The 9,907-nt window shown below is 35.3% G+C and overlaps 1 protein-coding gene across 1 annotated transcript; it reads left to right on the top strand.

Moving 5' to 3' along the window:
- Positions 1-321: 321 nt before the first annotated feature.
- On the top strand, positions 322-6,769 carry LOC147391319 (RGG repeats nuclear RNA binding protein A-like). The gene is made up of 7 exons (XM_086458476.1): positions 322-699; positions 2,170-2,500; positions 2,588-2,653; positions 2,912-3,044; positions 5,163-5,321; positions 5,441-5,497; positions 6,362-6,769. The coding sequence occupies exons 1-7, from the start codon at positions 522-524 to the stop codon at positions 6,545-6,547; spliced, it is 1,110 nt and encodes a 369-aa protein (XP_086314602.1). The 5' UTR covers positions 322-521; the 3' UTR covers positions 6,548-6,769.
- The last annotated feature ends 3,138 nt before the right edge of the window (positions 6,770-9,907 follow it).

Raw genomic sequence — 9,907 nt, 5'->3', positions numbered from 1 at the left:
GGAAGTTAAAATTTTCTTCATCAAAATAGCCCAAATTTTGACCTGAATGATGTGTTGGAACCTAAAAAAGGCTTCCCACTGATTTTCGGATTATAATTAGTCATCTAAAATGCAGATCAAACGACAAGGAAGGTAAGATACAAGATAACTATCTTATGTCGAGAAACACGAAATCAAATACCATCTCATTCCCTCCTCAACTCCTAAGGCCTCTAAAGTAATTTGTTTAAAAACAGAGGGCCGAAAATTAATTAAAATATTTCTAACACTAATTCACTAGGAAGCCCTTAGGCATAAATAGCATTTTGAGATTAGGTTTTTGTAGTTCATCACTCTCTCTCTTCTGTTGCGGCTAGGGTTTCTCTCGCTCGCTCACTCTCTCTGGCAATTTTATCTGATCGATTGATTGTTACAGATCTGTAAACATGGAGACGATGAAGAAGAAGACATAGGGCTTAGTGGGTTTCTGTTGGAGTTGAGTTTCGAAGAGGAATTAGGGTTTTGTTGGTTGAGGAAGAGAAATGGCGAGTAGTAACCCTTTTGATTTGTTGGGTGACGACGACAATGATGATCCATCGCAGCTAATTGCCAAGAAAGCCTTAGCTCCAAAGGCGGCTTCTCCTCCTCCTCAGCAGCAGCAGCCGCCGCCGAAGCCGCAAGCCAAGTTGCCCTCCAAGCCTCTCCCTCCTGCTCAATCTGGTGAGATTTGTTGTTCATGTGTTCTCTTTTCTCCTCTTTGTTAGTGATTCGATCATGGAGTTTCAGCTTTCGATTTCATTTGTACAGTACTTATATTGGCGTGGAAGAAATGTTGGGTAGTTTTGTATGAATTTTTGTGCTGTTGTTGTTTATTATCTGATACTTGGATTAGTGGAAGAAATAAAAAAAAAATCATATTATTATTGTTGTTTGGAGATTTTTAAGGGTAAAAGGGGAGATTTTTGTTTTTCATTTTTAATGTTTGAGAACATCTTAGTACATATCTCACATTAGTTCTATATTCTTATTGCTTCCTTGGGTAGTTAAAGAAATGGGTTTTTGTTAATCAGATTTTTAGCTATTTGTTTAACTAGTTTTGGGTTTCGGCTATTGTTAATTTTTGGCATATTTGTTTGTCTCTCAGTCATAGCACAAGGCACACCAGGTCCACGGTTCACTGAAAATTAAATAAAATAGATGCATTTTGTATAATAAGACACCAGTTTCATATTTGATTTACTATTTTACATACCAAAAATAAAGATTTTTACCATTAAAAATGTTGAAATTATATTGTCATCTTTATTGGCCCAAGCTTAGTCAACTCTTAGACCCAATAGGGTTATGGGCTGGTCTAAGGTAGAACCTCCCTCTCTAGGAACGGGTTAGGGCTCAACCAAGCTCGGCCCAATCCCGCCATTGTTCAAAAATATCGAACTATATTAGTCGATATGTATCAGTAACAGCCAAGACTGATAAGAAACATTAATGCGAAACATTGAATGTTTCAAGAATGTATCGACCAATACAATATCGATTTTTTCCTTGACAAACATGCCTCCAATACGACATTTTAAACCATGGCCTTAGTTGTTGTTGGCTTGCTTCTACTTCTTTTTCTTCCTTTATTCTTCTTCTTCCTCTCTAAATTTTCTACTATTGCTGATTGTTTGTTTTTCTTCTTGAATTGTTAAATACTTTAACTTGTTTATAAAACTCATATATATATATATATATATATATATATATATATATAAAATAATTATTAGATGTCTCTATGTTTCATTATTTAAGTTTTTTTTTCAATTTTTATCTCTATGCTTCACTCAGGCGTGTGCCTCACCCTGTGCCTCATCATTAGAAGGCCTTTGCAACTTACATCGCCTTTCACCCTTAACTACACTATAAATATCCTGTTTTTTGTTTTGTTTTTTTCCTCACTTCTTAGAGTGAATAAGAAGCTCAGTCCGTTGATCTTGTTTACTGATTCCGCCACTTCTTGATTTGGGTATCTTCGACAATTATGTTATAGTTGTGTTCCTGGCGAATTTAGTCTTTGTTATTTCATTTGCTTTTGTTGTATGCTCTTCTTTTTTTTTATGTGAGGAATTTGACCTGGAAAGTAACTTTTTGTTTCTTAGAATCCATACTTTCTATTAAGTTTTTGTGGTTTTGCTTTCTCTTGAATAGTAAGGGAGGCTAAGAGTGAAGGGCGTGGAGGGGGCCGTGGTGGAGGACGTGGATTTGGCCGTGGTCGTGGTGGTGCTGGAGGTGGATTTCCTCGAGAAAAAATCAATAACGAAAATGCATTTAACAACAATGTATCATCTGGAGGATTTGGTGGGGCTGAAGATGGAGATCTTGAAAAGCCTTCAGAAAGGCGTGGGGGCCATGGTGGTGGTGGTGGTGGTCCTCGTGGTCCTTTCCGTGGTGGTCGTCGAGGTGGATTCAATAATGGAGATGCGGCGGAAGGAGAGCGTCCTCGTAGGGTTTTCGAACGTCGTAGTGGGACTGGACGAGGGTGAATATTCATTTTCTGCTTTGCTATTCGCCCGTGTTATAATGAAGTTTTAATGTCTTAATTCTTGCACTTTTATTGCATCTGCAGGAATGACTTTAAACGTGAGGGGGCTGGTAAAGGGAATTGGGGAACTCCTAGTGATGAAATTGTTCAGTGAGTACATTGCTATTTTTTGCATTTTTAATGCCTATACTGGATTTGTCAATCTATATTATATGTGGAACTAGTATTAATCTTTATTTAGAGATATTCTATTGCCACCAACTTTTAATAATAGCACACCAATTCATATGATAACAGCAAAGAATTATCACGCATCTTGGGGTGGTACTCTTAGTCAAAGTTGTTATGGCAATACATGTTCTATTTATTTAACTGCAAACATTTGTACTTAATGTCTATTTGATACAGGGATGCCGAGGAAGTTGTCAATGCAACTGAGAAAATTGTGAGTGCAGAGAAGCAGCCTGGAGAGGAAGACGCTGCAGATGCAAACAAAGCGAATCCTGTGAACGAGACTGAAGAGAAAGAACCTGAAGATAAGGTGAATGCTTTTGAAGGTCTTATGTTGGATTTGTTCCTATGCTTCAAAACCATGTTTCCTATTTTTTTAGGTAGTGTTTGTCTCCCATTAAATTTTTTTTATTGCTAAATATACAAGTTGAAGGAAAGAAAAACTAGTGAAGGTACAAGGTTGACGTAAATGAAATTCTCTATTGTGAATGACTGCTTTCTCTTGGTGGGTGGGATTTGTATGAACAGATTGATTTTCTGCAATGCGTCTGATATAATTCAAAATATATGCAGATATCCAAGTGTCTGCTTTTTGTTTTGCATCTTATATGTAGTTTTGAACAGTTTTAAAAATCATATTTTCTTCAGTCCCCGTTTTCTTCATATGTTTGGTGCAGTGGTATTCATTTTGTCATATCATGCTGTTAGGGCCAATGGATTGCATAATTGATGGAAATTTAAATATTTCATCAATGTAAGACTTTTACATGATCAACATCTTGCTTGAGGCATGAAGCAATGCACACTTATATCAAATTGGATTCCTGATTCTTTAAATGTTTCGTAGGCATCATCCTTTAAAATTTTGACTTTATCCTGGATATATTTTTACCAATATTCCCTGAGGCAAACGAAACTGGTGATCGGTTTGTGCTATGCACATTTCTGTTAGTTCATCTAATGCTAAAAATCATGCAGTATTCCCTTAAGTATTTGCTTAAGTAAGCTTTCATTATTATATTTCTTGAAAATCCAAGGATTTAGGATTTTCTTCATTTAAAATAAGAGTAGTGATTTTCTGACGCCCCCTAACGTAGCATGCACTAGAACCATATATTATTTTCCTTGGGATGCACAGCTGCATATGTTTATGGGGATGTACAGTTGTGTATCCCGAGGGAAAAGAATCTATGGTTCTAGCTCATGCCACATCAGGGAGCGTGTGTCAGGGGGTGTCAGAAAATCATGACTCTTCAAATAATTGTAATTCGTTGCTATAATTTGGTCATTCCTTACTCATACAGGAATCTTATACTCACTTCAACCATTAAGCTACAAGAATGAATCCTACCCATAAGAGGTCTTTTGGGCCTCAACACGTTTGGTAGCTTTGTTTGTCAATCACATGAGTTTAACTTGCTTCAAATCAAAATACATTATTATTGTCATTTCATTTACTTCAATATAGTTATTAACCTTACTATCCTTCCAGTAACTCATCACCATTTGCACTATATCCCAATTTCTTGGGTTTGCAACATAAACCCTACTTTTCCATTAAACGTTATCATGAACTTATTTAATGTGGATTTCAGTCTACAATTCTTACTCTTTTTTCATTATTATAGTATAGATTTTTCATGCATGCGAGGTTTACACCTTATGTCTTGAGGTTTTGGCCAGCCATGCGCCTCATCTCATGTCTCAGAATTGGAAAACGTTGCCTCAATTAAGTAGGCTTGATTGAGATTTCTACAGATTCCAGTTATGTCTATGGAATACTTTCCAAAATTATCATACCTCCCTTGAACGCTGGTGTATATAATCTATCGCTTTCTTCATCAAAAAAGATTATGGAAAACACATTATGCATTCAGAATGGATAATAGTCACTAACCTTGTTGCTATGAAATGAAATTTTCAAAGTTTTGCACTTTGTTCCTAGTGACTTGCTTAGCATTTTTAGGGATGTTGGAAGTTGTGAATGCTTAAGCTGTGCAAAATTTTCCATATTTCATAGTTTAAATTTATTTATGCATTTCAAGTATTAGGTAACTTGTTCTGCATCAAAATCATGTTAAACTTGTTCTTTATGATGATTTGTTACTTCCACTATAGCATTCAAACTCAATTCTTTAGCAATTGTGAAAGAAGATTACCATTAAAAAAAGAATTTGTTGCCCACTTTCACATTGACATTGTTCATGGAAACTCTACTGATAATCAAAAGAGAGCACCACTTTTATGTAGGGATCATACATTTATATGCTCTTTGTTTGTGTTGTGTATCCCTTTATAGGAATTCCTATTTGATTGTGCTAAGTTTAAACATCTTCATTCCTTATGGACTTTTCCCCATATTTTCTATCTATCACATATTAGGTCTGTTTCCAAGAGAACTAAATCATTGTGTGCCATGCTGAAATAGGAAATGACTCTTGAAGAGTATCAGAAGGTATTGGAAGAGAAGAGGAAAGCCTTACTAGCATTGAAGACTGAGGAGAGGAAAGTCGACTTGGATAAGGACTTTGAATCTATGCAACAACTTTCAAATAAAAAGGGAAATGATGAGATCTTTATTAAATTGGTGAAAACTTAAATCCACTGAAAGTTGTGAAATAGTTTCTTTTTTTCCTGCCAATCACTTGTTAATAATGAATTTGATACCAAATATTTTGACTACCTTCCCATTTATTTCTGTGTCAGGGCTCTGACAAGGATAAACGGAAAGAGATTGCTGATAAAGATGAGAAAGCCAAGAAGGTGATACTTATTCATAGTGGGATTTCTGGTTTCACCCTTTCTTTCATCTTAATAAGAAACCATGTTTGACATATTTAAGTAGGAGTGCAACTTGGTCCGGTTCAAACTGAGAACCGAACCAAACGACCAATAACTTTGGGGTGGTTTGGTTCGGTTTGGAACAAGTGGTTCGGTTCTGGGTTACAAAAAATGGAGAACCGATCAATTTGGTTCGGTTCTTGGATGAAGCTCGTATGGAACCGAACCAAACTGAGAACCGAGCCCTTATGCAATATATATATAAATATAATTATTATTATTATGAATTATTTTAGGAGTTAGGACATAGATTGATGATCTTTTATGGATAAGTTAATGACTTTTTATGGAAAGATTAGTGATTTATTGTATGAAATTCTATGTTTATTTTTTCATTAAAAAATGTTTCTTACAATTTATAGAATGTTGGCAACCCATAGAACCGAACCGAACCAAACTGACTTTAGTTCGGTTTGGTTCAGTTCTGCTTCTTATTTAGTGGAACCGACCTATGTCGGTTTGGTTCCAATTTGACCTCAAACTGAACCAAGTTGCACCTCTATGTATAAGATGTCTTTGTCTGAAAAAGTGAGGGATCTTCTGGATAGAGTGCTCTTTTCCATCAAAGATTTGCCAGTTCCTGAATTCTTTCCATGGTTAGTTAGTAGGGTTTTGTTTAAAATATTTTCCATGTATCGAGTGTTAGCTCTTAATGGGGCTTTGAGCAGTCAATCCTAACTGCATTTCAAAGAATTAGCACAATCTCAAAAAAATATTGCAGCCATATCATCTCTTTTCCCTGTCCTAATTGGCTCACTGTATTTGTACTTGACATTGTAATTGTAGTCTGTCAGCATAAATGAGTTTCTGAAGCCCACTGAAGGGGAGAGGCACTACAGCCCTGGAGGACGTGGTCGGGGACGTGGCCGTGGTTCAAGAGGAGGCGGCTTCAGTGGAGGAGGTAACATGAATGTGGCAGCAGCCCCTACAATCGAGGATCCTCACCAGTTCCCAACCTTGGGTGGCAAGTGAGATTATACACTTCCTTGCAGACACTGGTTTTTTTTTTTTTTTTTCATTATTCGATTTCTTCCTTCTTTTTTTTAATATTGAACTTTTAGTGAGTGGCAGGATCTCAACAGGAATAATTATTTTTCCTGTATCAAATGATGATCTCTTTGAACCTATTTAGTTGTTTTACAGTGTAATTTTTGTTACTGTTGTTTTCTTTCCTACTTGACGGATTTGCATGCATACCTTTTTTGTAAATTAGGGTTATGGAGCTATTTATGCATCTAAGACTAGAGAATATTTTTGCTCAGTTTTGATATGGTAGTAGATTGACTGACAATTTTTGGTTACCATGAAGTTTGTGATTTGTGAACTTTTGTTAGAAGTAGATGTCTCATCCACATTTTGTTTTTAACGAGGGATCGGGTAGATGCTCTGCTTATCACCCTGCAAATAGTAAACCTTACATAGAATGACTGGGTTTGACATGTTTGGAAAAAACAAATTATTGATACATGCAGATCCCAGCCTAAGGACCCGAAAACTACTTTCTCCTCTTAAAATTATTGTCTATTGTTTTAGATGGTCCTTCGTGTTACAAAATATTGGATCCCTAGATGGTGAGAAGTTCTGAATGCTACTGATGCACTTTTTGCCATCAGTTACAGACCATTTTGATTGTTAGATTTCAATCTAGCCCCATCAATTGTTAGCCTTCCACTCCAATTTAGGATCAGAGACACCATTTCGTACCCTATCATAATAAGTGCACCTGACCTGACCTAAGATCTGCTTCTGTTATTATATTCTTGGTTGGGCTTTATTTTGGATGTAGGGCTGTCAACTGATTAATCGGACTGAATATCGTAGTATCCGAATCCGAAATCAAATTCCAATGTCCAAATTCAAATTCAAAATCCGATGGATATCATTGATCAACATTTGAATTCAAGTCCGATTGATTTTTTGGATATGGGATATTATCCGATTCGTTGCACAAAAAAAATCTTGGAAAAAAGATACTACCTTTGGTTCAACCTATTCCAAAGACTTTTAGACTTTTCAAAACCCTAGTTCTTAAAAGATGATGGATTTTGGGGAGAAAAAAAAACTAGGGTTGAGCTTGAAGTTAAAGAATTTGGGAAGAAAAATGAAGGGTTATTGGGTTGAGTTTTTTGGTTGGTGTTGAAGATGAGGGATTTGGGATGAAAAATCAAGTGTTTCTCTGGGTTGAGTTTGAAGCAAGGGTTTCTTGGTTGACGTTGAAGATGAGATTTGGGAAGAAAAATAATGGTTTTTTCTGGTTTAGTTTGAAGGTAAAGGATTTGGGTTGATGTTGAAAATGTGTGTGAGAGAGAAGGATTTACAGTAGCTGGAGAAGAGGATGCCCCATTGGAGAACGTTGTTCATGGCTCCCTAGTCCCACCCATGCTTGGAAGATGGAGAATGGAGAATGGAGAATGGAGAAGGGAGAAAACGAAATAAAAAAATAGAATTAAGTTTTAAGAAAAAAATGATAATTTTTATTTGATGAAATATTATTATTATTATTTATATTATCACTCAAATTGAATTTTTTTGATTGGATTTGAATGTTAAGCTAACATCTAATATCTCAATTTGAATTCCATGTCGGAAATTTCGAATATGAATTTGAATTGTCGACTATCCATTGACAAGGCTGATTTGGATGCCTTAAGTAATTTGTTTGAATGAACTAGTGAGCTTAATATGCATTGGTGTGCTCATATGAAGTATTTTTGGATTATCTGATCTAAACAGAAACGAAATAAGGATCCACCCCATTTCCTAGGATATAAAGTAATGTTTATAATGTAAAAAATTATACACAATATCTGTTATTCCTTTTTAAGGTAATTATAAAAGCACCTCTCAAATTAATAAGGGCACCCCAGACATGGTTGAATTGTTTAGTCTTATGTAGGTTAAAAGTTTGGAAATGAGTGGATTGAGAGAATGATCCAAAACTTTTAACTCATATAAGATTAAACAATTCAACTATGATTGGGGTGCCCTTATTAATTTGTCGGATGCTTTTATAATTATCCTTTGTTTTTATCAATCAGTTTTAATATATATCTGATTGGTGCATGGTTTTAAAATTTGGTTTCGCGTCTTGTCCATGTCAGATACTGACTTGTCTCAGATGAGTTTTTTAAAACATTTGAAGTGTCTTGTTAAAAAATTTGAAAAATGAATATGGGATTTTAAATCTCATGTGAAAATTGACATTTTCATCCGTCTCGTCCATGCCTGATATCAAGATGATACTTAGTTTTGAAACCATGGACTGGTGATTAGACTCGATTTTGTAATAAAATCCCTTCCGCGTGTGAAACTTCTGGTCCAAAAAACCAGTTGAATGGGTGGGAAATTTGGAATGCTTGGTTATTTTTATAAAGAGCAACCACTATTGGCACTCCAACCTTTACTTATTACACTCCAATTAAAGATTAAAACACTGTTCAAACAGTACCAAGGTTTGGCTCAAATTGTAATCTCAACATTACAGAACTTCAGGACACTCTTCAAACCAGTTAACATTTATATTCATAAATTAGTTTTCTTTATTTATCCAAAATTCAGTCGACCAATTCTAAATGATTGGCTATTATTATAGAGAGCTGATATTAGCACCCCAACACTCGCTCTTTGATATCTCGAGCAGAGATCTGCTGTTTTGAGAGTTATGTGCTAAGCTAATGAGCTAATGGCACAACGCCATGTGTACTGAAAAAGTTAATAAAAATATCCCAAAATTTCTCTTGGAATTTTCTCCCAAGACCAATAACTTTTGCTCATTTAATACACATGACACCATGCCATTGGTTCATCAGTTTAGCATAATTTTTGAAACAGCAAATCCCGATTCCTTGATCTTGATCTTCTTTTATATCTATAACTAGAAGCCATCTTTTTTAAAAATATCTAAAAATGCTCTCATTTTCTATCTATAACTAGAAGCCATCTTTTTAAAAAATAAATAAATCAGAAGCCCTTAATTTCCTTTCCAAAATCAGTCATGCTTAAGGTCTTCAGCCATCTAGATTATCTTTGATTTTTCTATCTGAAATTTTATATTCTACTTCAAAAATCCTTCTATCTTGCACTTAAGGTTTGAAAGTTGTAGTTAGAATCTTATGAATGAAGTTTCCACTAGTGAGAAATTTTAAATCAGCTGTTTAATTGTATATATATATATATATATATATGGGAAAAGTCAGCATGGATTGAAGGACCAGGCTCAGCCTGAACCGTAAGAATAGAGAGGTGACACATGGCCTTCACTTAACCAAAGTTTAACCCTAATTAACAAGAAAATGTGGTTAATCTCATCCTTTCTATCTATTCTGAAGCTCA

The sequence above is a fragment of the Akebia trifoliata genome, chromosome 11, assembly GCF_017979445.1.
Source record: "Akebia trifoliata isolate Shusen 1 chromosome 11, ASM1797944v1, whole genome shotgun sequence".
Taxonomy (NCBI): domain Eukaryota; kingdom Viridiplantae; phylum Streptophyta; class Magnoliopsida; order Ranunculales; family Lardizabalaceae; genus Akebia; species Akebia trifoliata.
The sequence above is the reverse complement of the archived record's forward strand: the minus strand, read 5'-3'. Positions and strand labels throughout refer to the sequence as shown.